The following is a 23,613-nucleotide window of genomic DNA, read 5'->3' as shown; positions in this document are numbered from 1 at the left end:
CTAGGAGATGTGCATCCTGACTTTTAGGCCCACCCTTTTATGGGGGTGGGGAGTGGATCTGAAGCCCAGAGAGGGGACAGGGTCTGCCACCGATCAGAGAAGTCCACGCATGTTTTGTCCCCGGCTGTCCGGGTTCTCCCCTTGGAGTTGCCTGGGAGAGGGTGGCGAAGGTTCCCTGGCTGCGGGCACTGCGCCCCCCCTTGGGCAGCAGGGAGGCGAGAAAGGCTGAGGGGTGGGGAATGGGGGGAGGTAGGGTGGGGTCAGGAATTTGACTCCGCCTCCTTGCACTGGGAGCAGCCTGCGGTCGGGCGCTGGCTCAGTCTCGGCTGTTCGCCGCTGTCGCTCCCGGGCTGCGGGATGACACCGCCTCCGCCCGGATGCGCCTCCCTCGGCGCCCTGTGCGCCCGCGTCTCCGGCCCGCTGCGGCTGCTGCTGCTGCTCTGGACGGCCGCCGCCACCCAAGGCCACCCGAAGAGCGGACCCCGCATCTCCGCTGTCTGGAAAGGTAGGTGGCGCCGCGGGGCTGGTGGGGCGAGGGATCGGACGTCGCGCGGGGCGGGTGCAGACTGTGCGGCAGTGGAGGGAGTGCGTGCGCGGCTCTGCGGGTCCCGGGCTGTCCCCACGGGGAGGTGTGGGTCTGGGTGAGTGTGTGAGTGTGCGCGCTGGCACGCTGGCACGCTGGAGCAGGCTGTACGCTGCGGTGAGCGAGCGGCGGGGGCAGGAGCCCCGGCTAAGTCGCTCCAAGTCCGCCCCCAGTCGGGAACCGTGGCGCCGGGGCTCTGGGGAGGGAGAGGGCCCCTCTCTCGGCCGAGAGGCATTCTCCGCCCTCCAGCGCTAGGACCTCTGTCCAGGACCTTTTTTTCGGCCGGGACCTCCACCCGGGTCTCTTCTTCTAGAGCTGCGGGCTCTGCTGTCGCACGCAGCGCAGGCTGGGCCGGCAAGGGGGGCGCGGACCCCTTGCCGCCGCCGCTGCGCTCCGGCTGCGGGAACAAAGACCCCGCTGCCTGCCCCCGCCCCCGCCCTGGCCCGGAGCGCGGGCAGGGTAAAGGGGTGGACACCCAGTGACGAGTGGGGACAAGGTGCGCTGCGGAGGCTTGGGGCACCCGGGCGCTGCCTCTGCAATGCCGGGACCGGCCGCTCCCCCCTTGTCTGCACGTGGCAGTTGTCACCAGGAATCGGCGTCAGCGTGGGGGGCAGTGCCCGTTGGGTGGGGCATGGATGTTGGGACCCCCAGGTGGCGGATCTGGGGAGGGAGTGCAGCTTTTAGGCCTCGGCAGATATGTGAACTAGGGGAACAGAGTCTTCCCCAGGGGCGCCTCACTTTAGACTCCTGTATAGTGGGTCAGAAAGCCAGCTTAGGTGAGGTTTGAGTCTTTTGGCTGGGAGGAACTGAGCTCCCCTCCCCTGCATTGCACACAAATGCTTCCCCGCCCCTAAACCGACCGAGCTCTGTCCTCCAAATTTGGCGGCACTGCAGCCTCCCGAGGTAGTGGTGGACTTGTAGTGGGGGTTGGGGGACGTATTGGGGGCTGGGGGAGGGGTCTGGTCTGGCCTGCTGGGAGCCCTTTGATGCCTGAGGCAGTTTGCAGGAATCGCCAGAGCCTGAAGCATTATCTGGGGCAGGTATTCTTAGCAGAGAGAGGAAAAAATCCCACACACAAAACAAGTAGCCTGAGCTGCAGCAGCCCGGGGAATGTGACTTGCCCAAGGTCACTCCACGTGTGAGCTCACCGTGCACACTGGGGGCTCTGATCTGGCACCAGACCAGTGCTATTTCTGAGTTGGGGAGGGGAGAAGTATTTAGGTAATTTTTTTGGCCATAAAGGAGAGACACTGGGGGCCAGTTCTGCTACCCAGCCAGAGGTATTTCTGATAGGAGTAGAACAGGAAGCCTGTCGCCTATTCATGGTGGATGAGCTCTGGCCCAGGCTTTCTCTGCATTGCCAGCATCTTTGCCTTGACTCCGTCCCCTTTGCTGTCCTGGACAGCACAGCATTCAGGCACTCTGAAAAGGACACGTGCCCATATCTGAGTGTTCTGGAATCTCCACCTGCACCAAACCCCTTGCATTTGGCTCTGCTTGTCCCTACCCCCAAGTCTTACTAAGACCCCTCCCCCTATACTTAATGCACAGCCACATCTTACACTTAATGTGAACCTCCACATCTTGGGCACTTAGTCCCCACCCTGGGGCTATTTAAAGCTGCTTTCAGTCCTCTTACCCACTTGCAAAGCTCCCAGCCCAGCTCTACCTCTCCCTGCGCGCAGTTCACAACTGTACCACAGAGGCCCGCATTGGCCGTGCCCTCTGCTTCATAATGCACTATTGATCCCTACTGGGCTCTGCCACCCCCTCACCTATCTTGTCCAAAGGCAGTCTTTGCTCATCTGCACCAGTGCCAGGCGTCCCACTGGCCAGACGGACCCTGCCATCCGCCTATCCTCCAGGCCCACCAGCTGGTGATGGTATGCCTGGCTGACAGCTGCCTCCTAGTTCCCGGGGGGTGACACATGGCAGTCGGACAGGAATGGGTTTGGGCAGGGCAAACAGGGGAGTAGGCTGAGAAGAAGCCCTCCAGCCTTTGCAGTAGGGCCAGGTCCCTGTCTTGCAGGGGTTGGGGTGCTGTGAGAGCTGGGTTCCATGAATGACTAAGTCCAAGATTATGGTAGTTTTGGAGCCAGTTTTCGACTAAGCATAGACTAGAGGTTTAGTTTTGAGCCAGGATAAGTGCAGGGACTGGAGTAGGTATAGAGGGTTCTTCTCTGTCATTTATTTTCTGTGGCTTGGTCTCCTAAGCCTCAGGGAAAGATTAGATCAGGGAGTTCTGAGTGATTCCCAGCCTGCACTTATTGGGAAAGTTGATGCCTCTTCGGCTTGAGGAAGGCCTGGCCAGGAGAGAGAGGAATGTGTCAGCACTGCCCTGCTGGTTCCCTTGAACTCTGCACCTGTCTCTGACCCTCAGAGCTCACCAGATGAGGAAGGGCTCCGGAGATTGTCCTTTGAGGGCATCACAGACACATGAACCAGTCACCGATGCAAAGTGTGAGCCTGACCCTCCTGTAAGCTGGGGCTGCAGGAGATGGGTTGGCATACTTATGGAAGCTGTGTACCCCTCTCCCATTCCATCCCTGCTTAGAGGAGATGGAGAAGCCCAGGAAGTTCCCAACCCCCAAGATCAGAGGTGAGCCAGCATATCCACTGCGAGAAACAGGGCCCAGTCTCCAGTCTCCACCTGCCCAGCCGGTTCTGGGGCTCCCTTGTCCAATTAAAAACAGGATGTTATTGTTGACTTGGTGGCTGCTGGGGGAGCCATTATGGGGCGACTCCCTAGGGCAGGGGGTTGTTGTCACCTCCTCCAGGAGATGAGGTCACAGCTGAGGCTCCCCAAGCATCAGCATTTCCAGTGGAAATCCCTGCCCCCTTGGGGACTTAGATGTGCTCATCACCTTCAAGGTGAACTCCCCCTGCAGACCCAGGGAAGGGGAACAATTCCCAGGAGGAGACAGGGGTTTCCTGAGCTGGGAGAGATGCACGGTGATGTCACCCGGAGCGTCCTGCACGCTGTGTGGCCCCTCTGTCCTGGTTAGTGAAGATTCTGAGAGTTGGCTGGGGTGGGGTGGATGGCGGCTCGGACTTAAGACATACACGGCATGGGGAAAGGAGATGGGAGGTCAGGGGCCTGGCTCTGGTCCTAGCTCTGACCTGATTTCCTGTGTGACCTTGGGCACGTACAGGCCTCTTTCTGAGCCTCAATTTCCTCAAATGTCCAAAGCGGACAGAGGGAGGAGCTTATATTTATCAGAGCCCAAATTGCCTGGGTTGGGCAGAGGCTGCAGTGGCCTGTTCAAACCTTAGTAGCGAGGAGAAATTGAAACCTGGGAAGTCAGGGGAAATCCTTGAGTTCTGTGTTCCTTCCTATCTTTTCCTCTTAAGAGCTGAAAGCTGTGAAGCAGCTGGAGGAAGTTGCTCGTTGGTTTGTGATCTCCAGAGTGGACATAGTAAGATAGCATATTTGACATTTGCTGGGGCCAGCCTTGTATTGGTCCCAGGGCAGGGCTTGGGGACCCAGGGCTGAGAAAGTAGACAAGTTTGTAGATTTCTCAGGGTAGATGGGGAGGCAGACATGCAGGTCAACCTTCAGTTACCATAAAATGTGACAGGGCCTGTAACAAAGGGCAGCTATGAGGGTTGAGGAGGTACCTAACCCAGTCTGCCCAATCAGGGAGGGCTTCCTGGAGAGGTGGTAAGTTGGGATGGCAGGAAGAGTAGAAGTCAGCTAAGGAGGGGAGGGACAGGAAGAAGCACCTGGCATGGCATGGTTTCAGATCCAAAAACTTGCATCTAGGACCAGGGAGAGGAGAAGAGCCGAGTGAGTGTCCCCAGGAGGGAGGGGACATCTGAAGTGGGTCATCTGACCTTATATATACAGCCAACAGGAAGAGGGACCTGGCAGGGAAGACCTCCCTAGTGTCCTAGCTCCCCCCATGGGAAGCCACGGCTAGGTCCAGGGAGACCAGAACTTTCTGCCTAACTCCTGACTGCCCAGATTCTCCATCAGTGACTCTCCCTGTGGGGAAGATCTAGGCACTCTTGCTGAGGGAGAGGCAGATGCCCTTCCTCTGACCAGCTTCCCCTTCCAGGAACCTTCGCCTTAGCGGAGGTAGGTCATTGGGCAGAGGGGAAATGGCAGGTGTGGGAGGGGGGAATTCTGGGCACCCAGGAGAAGCAGGGAGAACTAGGTACCTTTCTTTGCGGAGGGTGGTAAGCTGAGGCTCCAGCCAGGAGAAGGGATCCAGCAACCCACAGAGGGCAGTGATGGGAGTGGTTGGCCCTAGAGTTGACAGCTGAGGCCCTAGCTGATGTCCTGTCTTCCACCCCCAGCCCCACGTGTCCCTCATGACGGCCACTATGTGGCATCTGGCTATGTCACAAGAGCCTGACCGTACTTCCTCTGCTCTGTTGTCTGCTCGGGGCCAGAAAGCTTCCCTTTCTCTTAGTTTCCTTTTTTGGGCATGTCTGTCTGTCCCCTTGAGGCCCCTCCATGCCCCCACGATGCTGTGCCAAATGGTTCACCTAGAGCACACAGTGACAGAGCTACTACTTTGCCCAGTGCTGCGTGGTGGCCGGGCCCCACGCCTACCTTATCTCCCATGAATCTTTCCTCACTGCTCCCCAGCGCCCATGTTTCCTTGCCTCAGAGCCGCTGCCCTGCAAGTTCTCCCTCCCAGCACCTCATTCTCTTCCTTTCTGCCATTTCTGTCTCACTTCCTCCAAGGAAACTTCTTGGATGACTCCAACCCACACAACGCAATGGGGCAGAGCTTAGGACATCAGGAGACAAACGTCAGAGATCCACACCTTCCCCCACACGTTCCACAGATGGGAAAACTGAGGCCAGGGATGACAGGGACTGGCTCAAGGTCACCCAATGACATAGGCGGAGCTGGGACCAGGACTGTATTTTCTGCCCAGGTCTGCTCTTGGCCTCAGCTATTGGCCTCCCTCCACTTGTCTGTCTGCCTACATGCTCCTTCCCCAGGCTTGGGGCTCCCTTAGCATTTTCCTCCTTGGCCAGCTCAGCTGAGCCCAGACTCTTGCTGCCCCAGTGCTTTCTGCTCCCAGGAGCCCCACTGGCCATGACCATTTTCCCTTCAGGACTTTAGATTGGGCCTCTTCTGGCCTTTTCTTCAGGGCAGCTGGGCCTCGGGTCTTGAGGGCAGGTTGATCTGTGTCACGGGCTAATCTGGGTTTAACTGTCACGACAGTCTGGGATTAGGCTGATCCTCCCCTGCCTCCTGCACCCCTTACTTCCAGGCAGGGGCTTGGGCTCTGTGCTAACACCCTCAGAGGCAGCCCTCACTGTGGGGGGCAGCCAACACTAGCCCTCGTGCCTAGGTCTGTGCAACTCCTCTAGGGGAGAGAGCAGGAAAAGGCCTGGGTGGCACACAGGTGCCCAGAGAGGCAGGCCTGCTGCCTGGTGAGGGAGCGTACCTGGGAGATCCGGAACCTTTAGGTATAACCACGGACTGTGACAAAAGGTGACAGCAGGACAGGTCAGTGTGGCGTGAGAGGAAGAGCCGGACAGAGCAAAGGGCAGGTGTATGGGGCGGGGGCAAAGTGGGGTTCAGAGAACCGCTTGTGTTGTTTATCTGCTGGGCCCAGGGCTCTGGGCTAGCCTGGTGGGGAAGGAAGGTCACCGTGATAAGCTCAGCACGCTGTCAGTGGCCCAGGAGCCTATTCCAAGAGGGCTGCTCCTCTGATGTGGGCTACTACCCCAGTCTGCCCCTTCCTACTATCTAAGCTGCCTCTACTTGCCCAGACCTGGCCTTGACTTGGCCCGGGGCCCACAGGGTGAGAGGAAGCCTAGCCTTCACCTTCAGGACCCCACAGTCCAGGTGAAATCCCACCAGACAGTGGAATCTGAGAGAAGATGGTGTGTGCCAGATGGTGTATAGCACAAGGTCAGAGGGAGGACAGAGCAGTGAGGGCTGGAGCAGTTGGGAACACTTCCTAAAGCCAGGGGGTGCGGGTTGAGGCCAGGTGTTCAAGGACAGGAAAGACCATGTGCACAGACAGAAAGGGAAAGGGCAATCAAGGTAAAGGAGAGCACAAGCAAAGGTGCGGAGGAGGGATAGACCCTTGGCAGAGATGAGCAGAGATGGGCCTTGACACTGCCAGGTAGAGGGGGAGGGCATTGCTGGGATAGGCAGTTGGGAGTCATGGTGGGTTCTTGAGCTGAGGAGTCAGTGGTGGAGCCTAGTGTTTTTGGTTTGTGCTGCTTGGGTAGCAATCTGGTGGAACGGATAATAAAAAAGGGTTCATGAGCATATCCTGCCCTTCACTGTGGTCTACCCCAGACTAGACAGTGCTTTCTATTCTGGGCAGACACTTCAAGAGATTTATCTTCCTAATTAGTCGTGCTGGTCAGTGTCCAGTACTGTGCTGCACCCCCAGATCCCTACCACCCCCACCAGCACCCCGCCCCACCCACGATCCCTGGTGCCTCAGGCCTGCACACCCACGCTCTTACAGTCTCTTTGGGGTACCGTGGTTCACTCTCTCTGTGTCCCAGTCTTCTCTTTTGTGTGGGAGGCACTGGCCTGGAAACGTCCAAGGGCTCTTCTACAGAGTGCAGTGCTATAAGCACAGAATCAAGCTGCCTGAGAGTCAACCTCCATGCCACCACGTAACAGCTGAGTGATCCTGGGCTGGTTACTCAAGTTCTGTGTCTCACTGCGCTCCCTAACAAATGGGGGTAATAAGAGATCCCACCTTATAAGAGTTAGTGGTGATCAAACGAGTTAATTTATATAAAAATCACTTAGAATAGTGCTTCACACATAGTAAATGCAATGGAAGAGTTAAGTGGTAGGGAAATCATTGTGGCCATTGCTGTCATTCTTCTCCTTCAGCATCTCTGATTTCTGATGAAATCCTGGCAGCCAGCCCCTGCCAGCTCTCCCTTACTGGCTATGCTGGGGGGCTGCCCTTGCTCTTTCTTTGCCCACTCCCCCACCCTGCCAGCCCAGGCTAAGGCTGAGCTGGGGAACCTTCTGTTTCTCAAGTGTTCCCATCTTGCCTGCTTCCCTCTGCTAGAGCGATGTAGCCATCCTCTGCCCTCTCCCCCACCTCTGCCCTGGCTCTGGACCCAAGGGCAGGCCTTATGCCTCTGCCCATCCTCTCCTTTAAAGGATAATTGACCTTGGCCTTACTCTGGGGCTTTTGGAACCTGCTGGGCTGAAGAACAGTTGGAAGGTGGACAGGACACGATGTTCATCCTGGGTTTCCTGCCTCACCTGGCCTTGGAAACTTCTCCCTGCTCAGTGTCAGCTTGGTGCCCCCTCAGCTCACTGTCCACACCGCCCCTTGCCCTGAAGCCTTTGCCCCAGCTGGTTTCCCCACCAGCCAAGCCTTCTGATCCTTTGAGCACAGTGGCATGGTTCAGAGAGCACATGGCCCTTGCTGGCCTGGAGGGGCCTTAGTTTTCCTGTCTATAAAATGGTACAGGGGCCCCTGGGTGGCTCAGTGGGTTGAGCGTCTGACTCTTGATTTTGTCAGCTTAGGTCGTGATCCCAGGGTCGTGTTATTGAGTCCCTGCTTGGGATTCTCGCTCTCATTCTCTCTCTCTCTCTCCCCCTCTGCTCCTCTCCTCCACTCTCTCTCTCTCTCAAATACAAAAATAATTTTAAAAATGGGGGTACCTACACTTGACTTGCCTTCTTTGCAGGGTGGTTGGGGAATTTGGCAGCCTAGTTGATGGAGACAGAGGGTGAGGTTGGCTTCTTCTGCCACCCGCACCTCCATCCAAAAGCTGTCTCTGACTTTTCCAAGACTCGTCATCCCATCTTCCCCGAAGATGAACTCAACCCTGACTGCTTTGTGATTTGTCCTAAGAACCATGAGTGGGTCATAAAACCTAGACGGTAGCAGACACCAGCCTCTTTGATTCACAGAGAAGGAAACTGAACTCAGAAGGGCCCTGGTTGCAAATGACCAGCCATCTGGCTTCTAAAGGGAGCTCGGGCTTCTTGGAGCCCGGGCTGAGCCCACACGTGAGGTGTGCTCCCCTCCCCGCCAGAGCTGACCTTGGTGTGGGGGAGGACATAGCCCTTAGGCCGGCACACAGCTCACCGTTCCCACGGCCGGTGAAGACAGGCAGACCTGCCCCTCCGCCACGAGCTCAGTACCACCTCAGGGGCCTGCCAGGCAGCTGTCTGCACCCTCGCTCTGTCTGGTGTTACCAGAACTCCAACGGCAACCGTCCCACTCTTTGGCATGGGCCGGGGCCACCCTGGAAACCGAGCTTGGGGGTATAGGAACAGCGTCTCCTGCCCTCATTCCTGGCCAAAACTGGAGAAACAGAGATGAAACATTTGTTCATTTGCAGCCATCCCAGTGGAAAGGTTTCCCTCCCCTGATCTGACGCAGCGCTGCGTTTCATCATTAGTCACTCCTTAGGGTTTTAGGCCTGGATTACTAAAGGCTCCCGGGAGATCAGGGCTCACCTAGAACATGGGTGGGTGGGTAATTCCCTTCTGTTATCAGGTTAGCAAATTTTCACCTGGTGGGCAGGGAGGGAAGGATGGGGAGCAGGACGTGACCCAGGGAAGTAGGAAGAAGCAACATACAGTGTTTTGTAAATCAAGAGGCTCTCAGGGAGGTCTGGGTGGTGGTCTCGGAGGGCTGGAGCTGGTGACGGGCACCAGAAGCACTAGGCTGTCAGCTGGCCCTACTTCTGCCCTCCTTGCTATGTGTCTTGGGCCAGTGGCACAGCCTGTCTGGCCTCTGTGCCCTTTCAGCTCAGTGATTGTTCAGATCTCCTTCCACCTTGACCTGTGGTATGCGTTGCAAAGGGTGGAGAGGCTGCACTAATTATTGGACCACACGTGGGCCCTCCCTCCTCTTTCTCAGCCTCGTGTGTGTGTGTGTGTGTGTGTGTGTGTGTGTGTGTGTGTGTGGTATACAAGGGTGTGAGGTGGGTCTGACCATGCAGGGTTGGGTACAGCTGTGGGAGGATGTGGCTGGGTCCCCAGTCAGAGGTTGGCCTGGCTCCTGCCCTGTGCCCAGGCTTCCCAGGCTGCCTGACTCAGGCATTCCCTGCTGTGTGCCCACATTCCTGCCATTCTCAGAGCCTGCCTCAATGCCCACTTTCAACGGGCTCCTTGAGGTTAGCATTCAAGGCCTGTTGGGTCAGTGGGTCAGGTTGGAAGGCCATCCCTGCCTTGTTGCTTCCCTTCATGGGCAACAACACCCCATATATTCCAGCCCCAACTCTACTGTCCTGGGCTGCCCCCTCTTTCACAGGCAGTGAGGATATGGGGGAAGTGGGGACCAGCTGGTGAGAACACTCAGAGTGAAGGAGAGAGGAGGAGCAATACCCCTCTAGGCCAGCCTGCTTTAGGAAAACCACCTTATGTGAACCCTGGACTTGCCCCAGCCCATCGGCCACTGGGAATGTGGTAGGAGGGTCGTGGCTCCAAGAGCAGTCAGGTCTGATTCTTTCCAATAGCATTTTGTCTCCCACGCTCAGCTATCTTCCTGACCCTCCTTTCTTCCTGGAGCTGGGCCTTGCAGCTCCTGCCACTGTGAGGAAGGTGGGGACTCCAGGGGCTGTGGAGTCCGGCTGGGTCCAGGGCAGCCTGAACATGCTCTTTCTCAGTCCAGAAGGAACAATGATGGGCCCGGAATTGCATGGGGGTGGGAAGTCTTGTGCCTGGCCCACCTTTGGGGCCATGCCCTTCCCATGTGCCCCTAGCCCCCTCCCCTGCCCGAACCCCTGGTTATTCTGGGAGCTTTTAGCTACCACTTAGTCAGCCACTAATGCGTCAGGCCGGGGAGTGAGGGGGGAGACACGGTGCCAGACGGTGCTCCTTTTAGACATCTAGGATGGGAAGCAGAGGGGGCTGGTCAGGCAGGGAGAGAAGGGAGGTTGGGGTGTGTGCTGGAGGGGGGGAGGGTTTCCCCACCCTGGCCCTGCGATCCTAGCCCTGCTTCTATGGAGGAGAAGGGCAGCAGTGGAGATGGACGGGCAGCAGCATCCTTGGGCTTCTGTCCCTCCCCTCCGCATCATGCCCTGGGCCCTTAGGTCTATGTACCCATCATTCTGTCACCTCCCCACCTTTGCTCAGCTGTTTCTCTTGTCTGGAATTCTCTTCCTGCCTTTTCCTGACCCATCTACTTTTTGATCTGCCTCCCCCAGCCCTGTGGATTCATTGGGAAGCAAAACGATGCATTTAAGGATATGACACTTGCTCACTTGGCTGGGTCTTTTTAGGGGCAACCCCTAGCCTTGCTGAGCCCTTGCGTGGGCAGAGCCTTGAATGCCGCCTCCTCCTTGACCCAGCTCTCTGTGATGGTGCCATCAGGCCATGGGTCCTGGCTGTGAAGGCTTAGTGCTGCCTTCACTTCCAGGCAGCCCTCCTGCCCCTGAGCCCCCAGCCCCCGCTCCTGTGACCTGAACAAAGCTTCCTTTCATGTATTCATCGAGCTGCTGCCGCTCAGACACTTCCCCGGCACAATCAGGTCCTTTGAGGGCCTCGGGCAGTGCGGGAGCCAGGCTGGGGTAGGGGTGGAGAATGGGCCAAGACCTCGAGCTGGTGCCGTCCTCCCCATGCACATCACCAGGCGCAGACTGAGGAGGGGTGGGAGCCTGGGGGTCAAGGGAGGCAATGCTGCTGGGCCCTGTTTGTTCTTCTGCAAAATGGGGCGAGCAATCTGTGCTTCCCCCAACCCTGGCTGCCGCAGCCATGATTTAAAGGGAATGGGGTGCAGGCTTGCAGATCTGTGCAGGACTGCCCTGGGCCCCATGCTCTAGCCCCTCACTCTGGCCCCCGCCTCCCGTTGTGTCCTCAAAAACACTTTGTGAGCAGCCCTGAGTTCTGCCCCAGGACAGTTTTCCATGATATCTGGGGGGTGGGGGGGGCTGGATTTCAATGTAGGGCTGGATCTCCCCCGCAGACCTTGCTCCCCAGAGTTGAGCAGTGCGTCTCCCATCAGGCTTGACTTCTCAGGGCAGGGCTTTCTTTCTCCCCCATCAGACTGAATTCCCCAGGGCAGGGCTGTGACCCCTGGACAAGAGCTATCCCTCAGGGCTCACTCCAGTGCCTCTTTCCCCACCACTAGAGCTGTGGTCGGCCTTGTAGTCCTCTTCTCTGGGGCCAGTGTGGTTTGAGGGGTAGGCTTGCAGGGGCTTGTGCTCTCAGAGCCCAGCCTGTCTCCAGATGCAGACATGCAGTTTTCCCTGGCCAGAGCTGGTTAGGGAAGGCGGGGGGGGGGGGGTGCAGACTGTCTGGATCTCTGGCTGGCTGCCGGTAAAAGGGGAGCCAGAGAGCTGACCCCAGCACTTGAATTTTACCCCAGCTGAAAAGGCAGGGGAGCCTGGGGGCTGAGACCTGCCAGCTATGCCATGCCTGAGCCTTGGCCAGCACCACATCCCCACCACCCAGTGCAGAGCCTGGGTCTCAGCCTGGCCCTGCACAGCTGGGGCTGAAGGCGCGAGCCTGGGGTACGCTGAGGCCTGATGTGCTGAGCTGCTCTGGCTGTGTGTGGGGTGCCCCAGGAGAGCCAGGAGAACCTGAGAGCTGTGAGCTCAGCACTTTTCTGTGGCCCACGGTGCTGTATCTCCCTGAATGTCTCCGCTTGCCACTCCCCCGCTCCCCCCAGAACCAATGCTGTCTGGATAAGCGAGCCTGTCTTCCCTCCTAGTGTGACCTTGGACTCGCGTGCCCCCCAGGGGTCCTGAGTTTCTGCCTCTGTGCCATGAGCCAGGCCACACCTGAGGTGAAGATGGAGAATATCCCCCTTCCAGGGATGACTTGACCATGCAGGGAGGTAGCTTAGGGAAAGGGAATGAAGGTGTGGGTCACAAGGTGCGCCCCCCGTTGAATGCAGAATCGGTAGGAGTGGCTGGTGTGGCAGAAAGAGGGCTTGGGGGTCGGGGGCAGACTCTGGGAGATGGCTGTCCCTCTCCTGTTGGGGCTGCAGTGTGTCCTGCCTGCTTCAGGGTCATTGGCTGCTCCTGAGATCGCTGCAGCTGAATAAACAGTGGTCAGGCCATGCTCTGGGGTGCGGCCTCGAGCTGGTCAGAGGTGGGGAGACGCTAGCTGTGGCTGATTGCTGGGGGCACAGCCACAGGCTGTCCTATCCCTGTAATTTAGTCCCACAACCAGGACAACCTCAGCAATGTCACCAGAGATGAGACATCTCCCTGGAGGCAGTGGCTACAGACAGTTTCTTATTTGGGCAAAATTGTCCTGGTCAGCCCTTCTGCCTCTTGTGCCCTGTGAAGGTCTCCTTGTCCCAGAGTTGCTGGGGAGAGAGGGCTGATTCCCAGCACGAACTGGCATCTCTGGGAAGCCAGACCAGAGCAGGCCTGGCCACAGAGCCCAGCTGGGGGGCAGCAGCGTGGGCTCTAGTTCAGCGCCTGCTACTGACCGTCTGACCTTGGGCTGTCTCTTTCTGGACTTCCATTTTCCCATCTGTAAACATGGGAGGGAGTGGACGTTCAGATTCCTTTCTGGCTCTGATGTAAGCTGCCCTGCTCACCAAGGAGCTGGGTGGGCCGGGACAGGGTGCAGAGGGCTTCCCAAAGGAAGGGTTTGGGTTTTGACCGAAGTGATCCCTGGGAACCTGGACTCTAAGTGGGCTCTTAGAGCCCCAGCTCCCTGCAGGGGTGGAGGTGGCTGCTTGCTGTCCTGGCAGCAGAGCTGGGGAGCCCTGGTCCCTTCCTGGCTAGAGCCCAGCAGACTGTGTATGGGGGCATGTGTGTGTATGTATGTGTTGAGTGTGGGGAGTTTTTTCTCCCCAGGGGTCCCTACATCCTACCCTCGTCCTGAGGTTACACATATTGTAGGACCTTGGCTTCAAGGTGAGGACAGCTGGTTGCTGGACCCCAGCAGGGGATCCCTCACTTCTCCCACTCATGGCTCTGAGTCCTGGTACTGCCCCAGCTCAGACCCAAACACTAGTTGCCAGGCAGGTGCTGCTATGCCTGGTGGGGTGGGACGGCGTTCTTCCTGTCCAGGGCCCCAGCCTCAACATTTCTGCCAATTGCCTCCTCCTCAGGCCGCGCAGGGCAGGACTGGGTGGACTTTGGCCTGGCTGAGCCTCACACGGTGCTTTTCCACGAGCCTGGCAGCTCAACCGTGTGGGTGGGTGGACGTGGCAAGGTCTATGTCTTCGACTTCCCCGAGGGCAAGAATGCCTCCAAGCGAACGGTGAGCCTAGACCCCCTCTGCCTGGATCCCTCTGCTGGCTCCGGGGTCAGAGTGGAGCCCCTCCTGCCTTCCCTCCCCGCCCCATTTCTCTCATCTCCCCTCTGTCCTTGGCGAGGGGCCTCAGGGAATCCGGGGGAGCTCGCATCTCTCCCTGACCAGGTCCCCCCCCCCCCCATTATGTCCCTATGTGGTCCCTGGGAGAGGCTTCCTAACGATAGTCTGGTTTAGCATGGGTGTTGGGGCAGTGCGGAGAAAAGCCTAGAGCTAGGCTCCCAGGCCAAGTGAGTAGTGCTGATGGGGAAGACCCAGGCAGGAAGCTGGGCTCAGAACCTCATGGCCACTATCTTCTGAGATCTCTGGGCTGGCTTTTGGCTCTGGGTATCAGGCCATACACCCTGTGTGATCTTGGTTAAATCACTCACCCTCGTTGCTCATCTATAAAATGGGCTCGTCCTGAGGATGCATGGAAAGCAGGCACAGGCATGTTGCCTTGGCAGAGTGGCCTAATGCTCTTCCCTCCCCTTCAGGTGAACATTGGTTCCACGAAGGGCTCCTGCCTGGACAAGCGGGTGAGTTGGGGAGAGGAGTACTGAGGGGAGGCTGACCCCTCTTGGGAAAGGGACAGGAGTCCCTGAGAGTTTAAGGAAGGAAGCATGGGCCTGCCTTGGGAGCCGCAGTCTGGGAGGAGGGAGATAGCCCTGCCCTGGGATTCCCAGTTCTGAAGGGAGACACGCTCCTTCACCAAGGCCTCTGTGTCCTTGCTGTTCTTGGGGCCACTGGAGTCCCTGAAGGTGCCTCCTCTGCTCAGATTTCTGAAGCCTCCTGCCCCAAGACCGAGGGGCCTAGTGCTGGGCCTGCCCGGGCCCCCAGCCAACATCTCTCTTTCCCTTTTGCCCGGGCAGGACTGCGAGAACTACATCACACTCTTGGAGAGGAAGGGTGAGGGGCTGCTCATCTGTGGTACCAATGCCCGGCGCCCCAGCTGTTGGAACTTGGTGAGAAGGCCCCTCCCCATGCACCTGGTCAGCTCACCCTTGTCTGGGTGCACCAGTGCTTCTGCGCCCAGCATGTTGGGAAGAAGCTGGGGGGACTCTGAGGCAGGCCTTACCTTGTATCAAATCCCTGGGGGGATGGACACCCAGGCTGGGAAGCTGGTGCCCTTGGGAAGCCGTGGCCATGGCATCCTGTGCTGTCTGACCCTCCTTCATCTCCCCCAGGTGAATGGCACTGTGGAGTCACTTGGTGAAAAGAGAGGCTATGCCCCCTTCAGCCCGGATGAGAACTCACTGGTTCTGTTTGATGGTAGGTCACCTGCCTTGGGCTGGGGGAGGGTGGTCAGCCCTGTGTCCAGTGGCCCAGATTCAGAGGAGGGACTTCCAGGAGCTGTCTTCCCTTACCCTTGCACCTCCCCCCATGCCCAGGGGACGAAGTGTACTCCACAATCCGGAAGCAGGAATACAACGGGAAGATCCCTCGGTTCCGCCGCATCCAGGGCGAGATCGAGTTGTACACCAGTGATACCGTCATGCAGAGTGAGTCAGGTTCTGACTGGGCTGTGGGGGCTGAAGGGGTGTGAATGCCCGGGGCAGTGGATGGGGTCCTCGGGTTTCATGGGAGGGTTCCCCAAGGGCTGGTGGGCCACAGCCCACCCAAGAAACTGGGGACCTGAGTAGCCAGAGCTGAGGAGGTTGCCTTTAAGTGAGCAGGGGAACAACAGAGAGCATGGTGTGGACGCAGGGTGTGCCCAGCACATTCTGGGAGCAAAACAGAGGAAGCTGCAGACCCAGTGTGGGGTCCCCAAGAGCCACAGTGGATCCCTCTGCTGAGCTCATGTTGGGGCCACACCTCCTCCTCCTCATTAGGGCTCTGCCAATTAGGCAGAAGTGACATAGGGGCCCCCAGGGACCTCCCCCCAGTCCCCAGGCATGAAGTCATTGCTCCTGGGCCTATGACATCTTTGTGGAAGAAGGCAAAACAGGTGTGGGGTGGAGGTGCAGAGTCTTGGGCTCCTTGGGCTGTTGGACCTGATGTTCTGAATTTTAGTCTAGGTCTGATTTGCTCTGGGCTTGTTTTCAGAGACTGTGTGTGTGTGTGTGTGTGTGTGTGTGTGTGTGTGCGCGCGCACGCGCGCGTGCCCATGTGCATGCAGGCAGAGTTGGGGCAGGTCCTAGCAGGCTCCCAGCCTTACATCCATTCCCCTGTGTCTCCGGCAGACCCCCAGTTCATCAAGGCTACCATCGTGCACCAAGACCAGGCCTATGATGACAAGATCTACTACTTCTTCAGAGAGGACAATCCTGACAAGAACCCCGAGGCTCCTCTCAACGTGTCCCGAGTGGCCCAGCTCTGCAGGGTGAGTGTGTGTCTGAGCCTGAGTGGGAGCACAAGAATGCACGTACACACGCTTCCGTAAAGGAGCATGTGAAACGGGAGAATGTCTGGGAGTGGGACTGTAAGAGCAAATCTGTGTGCACAGGAGGGTCTGTGCATCTGTGCATGGGCAAAGCAGGCTCACGTGCGTGTGTGGTGGTGTGCAAACATCTGTATTCATGCACGATGTTTGAGTATATTTGTGAGTGTGAAAGTGGGTCTACACGTGTCTGTTTCAACTGTGGGAAAGTGCTGGGCTGCGCATCTGTGTCAGGTGTCGAGTGTGCGTGTGTGAGAGGAGGCACATGTAGTCTGAGCTGATCTGTTCTCAGGGGACCTGGCACCTTACCCTGCAGGTCCGCACTGCTGGCCCTGTACCCTGGATGGGCTGGAGCCTGGCCAGAGAGGAGAGGCACCAGTGCCTCGTCCCCTGGCAGGTCCGCTCAGAGCTCCCCTTCCTCCTCTGAAGCCTGGGTGCTGGCATTCCTGGCGGCAGGTGCCTCAGCAGGCAGCCTGGGCAGGTGCTGAGGGGCCTCCTCTTCCTCACCCTTTCAGGGAGACCAGGGTGGCGAGAGTTCACTGTCGGTCTCCAAGTGGAACACCTTCCTGAAAGCCATGCTGGTGTGCAGTGATGTCACCACCAACAAGAACTTCAACAGGCTGCAGGACGTCTTTCTGCTCCCCGACCCTGATGGCCAGTGGAGGGACACAAGAGTCTATGGTGTTTTCTCCAACCCTTGGTGAGTGGCCTTCATGCTGGGCCTGGGGCTGGAGCGGGCACTGGCTAAGTGTCCACTAGCGATTAGGAGGCTTGGGCTTTGCTGAGGAGAAGGCAGATGTGGCCTGAGCGGGGGCCTCCAGGTTCAAGGGACAGGGCTGTTGCTGGGTGTGGGATGGGGGATAGCCAGTGCTCAGGGAGGTGCGTGCACTGGTGTGCTTGTGAGCCTGTATACAACGGGTGTGTGTGCACATGCTACATGCATGCTCGTGGCTGCACCTGTGCCCGGGTGTCCACCAGCTGGGTGCTCTGAGTGGGTGCTGGGTGCTGGGAAAAGGCAACTGAGGCCTCTTAGGGTGCTGGGTGCTATCACACCTGCTCAGGCATTGCCTGCACCTGATAATTCACACCTCTTAATCACTCTCATTGATTGAAAACAAGGCAGACATAGGTGTCAGGGGGGTGTGAGAATTGGGGGACAAGGTGGGGAGGCCAAGACCTTGCACTGTTGCTACTGGGTGGGTGGACCCGTTCTGGCTGGAAAGGGGACGGGACTGTGGCCTCCTTGGGCATCAGAACGTAGCGGCTGTGTCCAGTCTCGTTCGACAGTCACCCAACAGGAATGCAGATGTTGGGATTTCCCCTGCCCTGGGGTTGGCCTCTGAACTCAGTGATTCTGTGTCAGAACACAGGTTGGGGTTTTATATTGCAACAGACAGAAATTTGGTTGAACTTCCCTCTCTCCCTTCTCCCTTCCTTCCCTCTCTCATTTCCTCCTTCCTTCCCCAGTATTTCATAACTCTTAGGTACCGTGCTTGCTGGGCAGGCCCGGGTGAGTGAGGGTGCGTAGATCCTGGGCCCCCCAGTGAGACAGTCTCTGTGTTCCCCCAGGAACTACTCGGCTGTCTGTGTGTACTCCCTTGATGACATCGACAGAGTCTTCCGTATGTCCTCACTCAAGGGCTACCATTCGAGCCTTCCCAACCCCAGGCCTGGCAAGGTAAGCTGTGACGCCCACCCTGGCCCAGGCCCCAGCCCCGTCTCCCAGCCACTTCACTAACCTGGACCTGTTCTCCTCGCCTAGTGTCTCCCAGACCAGCAACCTATACCCACAGAGACCTTCCAGGTGGCTGACAGTCACCCTGAGGTGGCACAGAGGGTGGAGCCCATGGGGCCTTTGAAGACGCCACTGTTCCACTCAAAGTACCACTACCAGAAAGTGGTCGTCCACCGCATGCAGGCCAGCCGTGGGGAGACCTTCCACGTGCTTTACCTGACCACAGGTGAGGGGCTACCCCAGGACCTTCTCGCCTGCTTTGTAAAAACGGATATGAAACGTATAAGGAATGCTATCACTAACATCTGGTTGAATCTTTATACTTGGAAGGAAGAATTGAGTGGCCAAGAGCTGTGAGGTGTCAGCATGTGTGGCTGTGGAAGTCAGGCAGGGAAGGAGGTGGGGGCAGAAGGAAGAGGGGAGGGTATCCTAGGGTGTGAGAAGAACAGGCATGGGGATTCAGAGGCAGAAATGTAGCAAGACTGAGTGAAGCTGGGTATCGCTATGGTCCGTAGGTCTGACCCAGGGAAGAGCGTTGGAAGAGACATGGAAAGTCAGGAGGAAGGACCTGGTCCCTGGGATCTGTGGGCCTCTGCCAGGCAGAATAAGGAAATCTAACTTTCTCCTTGTCTTTGGGGCCATGCAGGTGGGAGGAAACATTCATTATATGTGGGTTGCCAAGAATTTAGTGAGACTCAGGGAAGGACTTGCAGAGAGTGGAACATTTGCAAAGCCTAGCAGAGGACCGCAGAGGGGGCTTTCCTGGGAGGTGGGGGGGGCAGGGTTCTGCGAGCCAGCTCTGAGCTGAGTTTCTGGTAACTTCTTGCTCCCAGGCTGTGGGCAAAGGGGGCTGCTGGGAGCGAGCATGGAGATCAGTGTTGCTGGGGCCACGGGCTTTCCTCGAGACCGAGTGGTGGTGCCCTGAGAAAGGGCAGTGTCTCCCCCAGGAGCCTAGCACCTCAGGGCCTCAGGCCCCCACCCTCAATTATTCACGTCTCCCCCTCAGTGTGACTTCCTGCTGTTGTTTCGCTTTGTGGTGTTCTCAGGGCCACGGTGGCCTTTTTGGTTGTTTGACTCCTAGAGGCCTCCTCGAAAGGAATTACCCAGGGAGCCCAGCTTCTGGGTCCTGAGACCCCACTTTGTTACTCCTCCATTCATCCTGGCTGCACCCACGGGCCCCTGTCCTTGCTCTGCTCAGCAACCACTGGCCCGGCTGCCATCGTCAGCCAGGCGATGGCAGGGCATTGGGGTGTAGGAGAGGGAGGGTCACACGACACAGGCCTGAGAGCAGGAGCCAGGATAAGGAAAGCTGGGTTGGCTGCGGGCTCCCTTCCTGCAGACCTGGGAGGTGAGTGCGTGTGAGTGATGAGGTCTTGGTATGAGGGCCATTGGAGAGACACCATTTTGGATCCTGCAGCAGGAAGGATTGGGGCCAGATAAGAGATAGAACTTTCTGAGCCCTCTGCAGAGAGCAGGAGGCTCCCCCAGCTGGGAGAAGCTATGGGAGGCACTTATGGGGCTGCAGCGGGATGCCGCAGGCAGTGTGTGTGAAGGCATTGCCAAGACTGCGGGCTTATCAGGACAAAGGAGCGTCTGGCCACATCTCAGAGCCTGCGGAGGGGGCCACAGACACATAAAGGAAAGTCCTAGGCAAGCAATCATCTGACTGCTTTTTTGGGGCAAGTGATGCCCTGGGAAATTGGGAGGGAGAGGTGGGAGAGGTAGGCTACTCTAGAAACTAGGACAGCGGTGAGGTGGGAATGGGAGGGCCCGGGGGTCAGGATGCCCATTAGTCCCTGATAGGTATGAATGGAGAGAGCGTGGCCTTGGAGGCAGGCAGCCTGGCCCTTTTTAGATCTAAGATTTTATAAAAATTTAAAAAATCCCCAAAGATTAAATGCAATGTGGAGTCCCGGATTGGATCCTGGTAGAGACAAAGGACAGTAGTGGAAAAACCCAAGAAATCCACATAAAGTCTGTCATCGAGGCACTAGTAATGTCCCAGTGTCGATTGCTCCATTGTGACAAATGTGCCACAATTACATAAGACGATAACGTTAGGGGAAACTGGGTGAAGGGTATTTGGGAAGTCTGTACTATTTTTACAGCTTTTCTGTAAAGCTAAAATTACTCCAAAATGAAAAGTTTATTTAAAGACAACATCCCCAAAGAGTCCACGAAGCAGTGGGATCATAGAAGGAGCTGAGGGATGGGGTTCTAGTGCCTCTGGGTTCCAGTCACCATCTATGTGACCTTGAGCAAGTTGCTCAGCTTTTCTGAGCCTCATTTCCTCCTCTTTGAATTGGGAAGAGAACGAATACCTACCTCTTAAGGGTGTGGAGGATTCAACAATGCAAAACAACGGGAATGCACAAGGGCTCCACACAGGATTTAGGCTCTCAGGGTCTCAGGGCTGTGCCTAAAGAACAGTTGGCTCTGTGCCCCTGCTGCCTGGTAGAACCTTGGGCCTCCTGGGATGCCCCAGCCTTGGAAGATTTCAGGGCTGCCCTCAGGCTCCCAGTCACACTCTCCTCACCCCACCCCAGCCCAGTCCTGTGACCCTCGCCTGAGCCATGACTTCCCAGCTCTCCACCGCCTTTCCCAGTTGGCCCAGCCTAGAGGCAGGCTGCCCGGCTCTGGGGAACTCCTGCCCCCTGGCCCGCTGACCCTCTGCCCCTCACCCACAGACAGGGGCACCATCCACAAAGTGGTGGAGTCGGTAGAGCGGGAGCGCAGCCTTGCCTTCAACATCATGGAGATCCAGCCCTTTCACCACCCGGCCGCCATCCAGGCCATGTCGCTGGACGCTGAGCGGGTGAGCCTCCCTATACCCACTGTATCCTATGGGGCTACCTGGGGATGGCCAGCTGAGGACAGAGCTCCTTTGCATGTGATTTGCTTATCTTTTTAAGAGCCTCTGGGCGCCAGGGCCTGCCAAGGCGTGGCAGGGGGTGGGGGTGAGGGGAGCCTGGGGACTTAGAATTCAGTGTTGGGGCTGGGGGCCCTGGCCTGACCTGAGTCATGCTCTTCTTTTAGCGGAAGCTATATGTGAGCTCCCAGTGGGAGGTGAGCCAGGTGCCCCTGGACCTGTGTGAAGTCTATGGCGGGGGCTGCCATGGCTGCCTCATGGCCCGAGACCCCTACTGTGGCTGGGACCAGGGCCACTGCGTCTCCATCTACAGCTCCCAAGGGTACGTTGGCCAGGATCCCTTGTTCCTGGGAGGAGGTGGATGTAGGAGTTGGGGTGGTGTCAGTGGACTGCCAGAGGCCACGCCCTCTTGGCCTGGAGAGCTGGCCACTACTGCTGACCTGGGTGGGGATGAGGACAGGGATGGGGCCAACCCTCAGCCTCCTGTCTGCTCAGCTTCTTTTCCCCTTCCAACTCCAGGCCGGTGCTGCAGTCCATTAATCCAGACGAACCACACAAAGAGTGCCCCAACCCACAGCCAGGTACCTGATCTGGCCCTGTGAGGCCCCAGTCCACTGAGGGTGGTCCAGCCCTGGCTGAGAGACCCATGGCCTGGCCCTGGGGCCCCCAGGCGGATGGGGCAGGACAGTCCTGCAGAGGGAGCCCTGTTGGTATGGGGGTTGTTGGGGAGAGGGGGCGGTGGTAGGGGAGGCAGGGGGAAGTGGGGAGGAGATTGGGCACTGTGTCCATTTAGAAGCCTTGGGCCGATCAGCAGAGGAGCATATAGTCTGCCCTGGGAGCCTGTGGCCTCTCTTCATGGCTGTCCTCCCGCCCCCCCCCCCCGCCCCACTCCAGACAGGGCCCCACTGCAGAAGGTCTCCCTGGCTCGGAACTCTCGTTACTACCTGAGCTGCCCCATGGAGTCCCGTCATGCCACCTACTCATGGCGCCACGAGGAGAACGTGGAGCAGAGTTGTGAGCCGGGCCACCAGAGCCCCAATTGCATCTTGTTCATCGAGAACCTCACAGCCCGCCAGTATGGCCACTACCTCTGTGAGGCCCAGGAGGGCTCCTACTTCCGTGAGGCTCAGCACTGGGAGCTGCTGCCGGACGACCGCGCCATGGCCGAGCACCTGCTGGGCCGGGCCCGGGCCCTGGCCGCCTCTCTCTGGCTGGGCGTCCTACCCACACTCACTCTCGGCCTGCTGGTCCACTAGGGTCCCCTGGGGATGGGCATGGCGCAGGCTCCTGCAGCCTCAGGGGCACTAGAAGAGTCTCCGTTCAGAGCCTGCTGGGCCCGGTGAGCTCCTTGCCCGATACTTCTTTCAGGGGGACTGCATAACCCGATGAAGGACACCAGGCCTGGAGATGGCCAGCCGCGGGCGGCTGCTGGGCCCGAGTGGGCACAGGGGGTGGTGGGGGCAGGGGCCACAGAGTGAAGGCGCTGACTGTGAAGCCAGGGCATTGGTGACCTAAGATTTTATCTTCTGGAGATTACTTTTCAAAAACCCCTCCTCAAACTTGACTAAATGCAGTGATGTTCTCAGCCCAAGAGCCCATGGGCCAGAGAGTGGGGTTTGGAAAAGGAAGCTGGGCCCCAGGCTCTGGACTTTGGGGCTGAGGCCCGAGTCTATGTGGACTCTTTGTACCCAGACTGCCCCCTCCTCCTCCTTCCTGCCATGGCTGGGGGTGGCTGCTGTTCCTGTAGGCCCAGGGCTGCCGTCTGCGGCTCCCTCACCAGCCCCAGGTCCCACTAGGCAGCCGTCTTGCATGTTTATTGAAGGATGTTTGCTTTCCGGACAGAAGGACGGAAAAAGCTCTATTTTTATGTTAGGCTTATTTCATGTATAGCTAATTCTGACTGCATCTGTATGAAAATACCAAAACTTCATGCTGGGGGTGGGGTGGGACAGGGAGGGACTGGGGAAGGAATGGGCTGGGGTGGGGGGTCCCAGTCTGAGGCTCCGGGGATGGGATAAGAGTCTAGGGACAGGCATAGGTTTGAGGAGAGTGGCATGAGCTGGCTCTGCCCTGGGATCCCAGTCTGAGGGAGGCATGGTCCCAGTCCCTGGTATGGGGCAGTTATGGGAGGGGGTCGGGTAAGGGAGACAGGGGAGAATGAAGGAGAAACTGAGCCCTAGGTTCACCACATTCATATAGAAGGAGGAGCCGGGTCCTCAGGGGGAGGTTCCAGGACTCTGCCCTTGGCGTTGGGGGTGGGGGGGGCGGGGGGACCTCTCCCCTCCCCTCAGCCCCCTTCCCCAGGGGCTGTGCTTCCACGCTCCTAGTCTCCCACCTTCAGCTCAGGACATGTTATAACTTAGGCTAAACTGTGAATTCTGGTGGGGACAGCCCGGGCCAAGCTCTCCAGGTGCACGGCTCTGCCCCCAACCCTGTCCGTGGATTTCAACAGAGAGCTGGGCCCTTCTCTGGCTGTGTCTGGCCAGCCCAGGGCAGGGCCTGGGGCCGGCAGCCTTCCAGTTTTGGCCCCTGCATCTCTTCTCAATGCACTTTAATAATGTAACATATTACTAATAAACAAGCTATTTATTTACCTATGACTGCTCTTTGCTTGGTAAAGCCATCCCGGTAGGGGGACAAGGGTGGGGGCTCCTGTTTATGACTCAATACCTCCTCATCACACACTCTGCCGTCTGTCCTTGGAGCCCAGGGAAGCGGACCAATAGAGCTCCTAGCAAACGAGAGACAGGGGTGGGCCGGGCACCCACATCTCCTGGGCAGTGGTCCACTGCCTGCAAAGCTATTGACGGGAATCCAGGCAGTTTCTGCACCCCACCTCCTCTGCTCACACCCAGGGAGCTGGCCTTTCTTCTCACCCCACCC

General features: G+C 58.0%; 1 protein-coding gene across 1 annotated transcript; it reads left to right on the top strand.

Annotated features, from left to right (window-relative positions):
• The first annotated feature begins 297 nt into the window (after positions 1–297).
• On the top strand, positions 298–23,327 carry SEMA7A (semaphorin 7A (John Milton Hagen blood group)). Its single transcript, XM_029950381.1, has 14 exons — positions 298–505; positions 13,565–13,716; positions 14,244–14,285; positions 14,619–14,711; positions 14,934–15,018; positions 15,138–15,248; positions 15,930–16,069; positions 16,642–16,826; positions 17,696–17,804; positions 17,889–18,087; positions 20,549–20,676; positions 20,898–21,052; positions 21,250–21,311; positions 21,625–23,327. Exons 1-14 carry the CDS (start codon positions 358–360, stop codon positions 21,984–21,986), a joined length of 1,971 nt encoding a protein of 656 aa, XP_029806241.1. The 5' UTR covers positions 298–357; the 3' UTR covers positions 21,987–23,327.
• Positions 23,328–23,613: the final 286 nt, after the last annotated feature.

This window comes from Suricata suricatta, chromosome 9, assembly GCF_006229205.1.
Source record: "Suricata suricatta isolate VVHF042 chromosome 9, meerkat_22Aug2017_6uvM2_HiC, whole genome shotgun sequence".
Classification (NCBI taxonomy): domain Eukaryota; kingdom Metazoa; phylum Chordata; class Mammalia; order Carnivora; family Herpestidae; genus Suricata; species Suricata suricatta.
This window is presented reverse-complemented; position numbering and strand designations above follow the sequence as displayed.

Excerpts from the sequence above, each read along its gene's own strand:
- SEMA7A (XM_029950381.1), top strand. The coding sequence starts at position 358 with ATGACACCGCCTCCGCCCGGATGCGCCTCCCTCGGCGCCCTGTGCGCC. Across the intron at positions 15,249-15,929 it reads CAGTGATACCGTCATGCAGA|ACCCCCAGTTCATCAAGGCT; the intron begins GTGAGTCAGGTT and ends TGTCTCCGGCAG. Across the intron at positions 16,827-17,695 it reads GGTGTTTTCTCCAACCCTTG|GAACTACTCGGCTGTCTGTG; the intron begins GTGAGTGGCCTT and ends GTGTTCCCCCAG.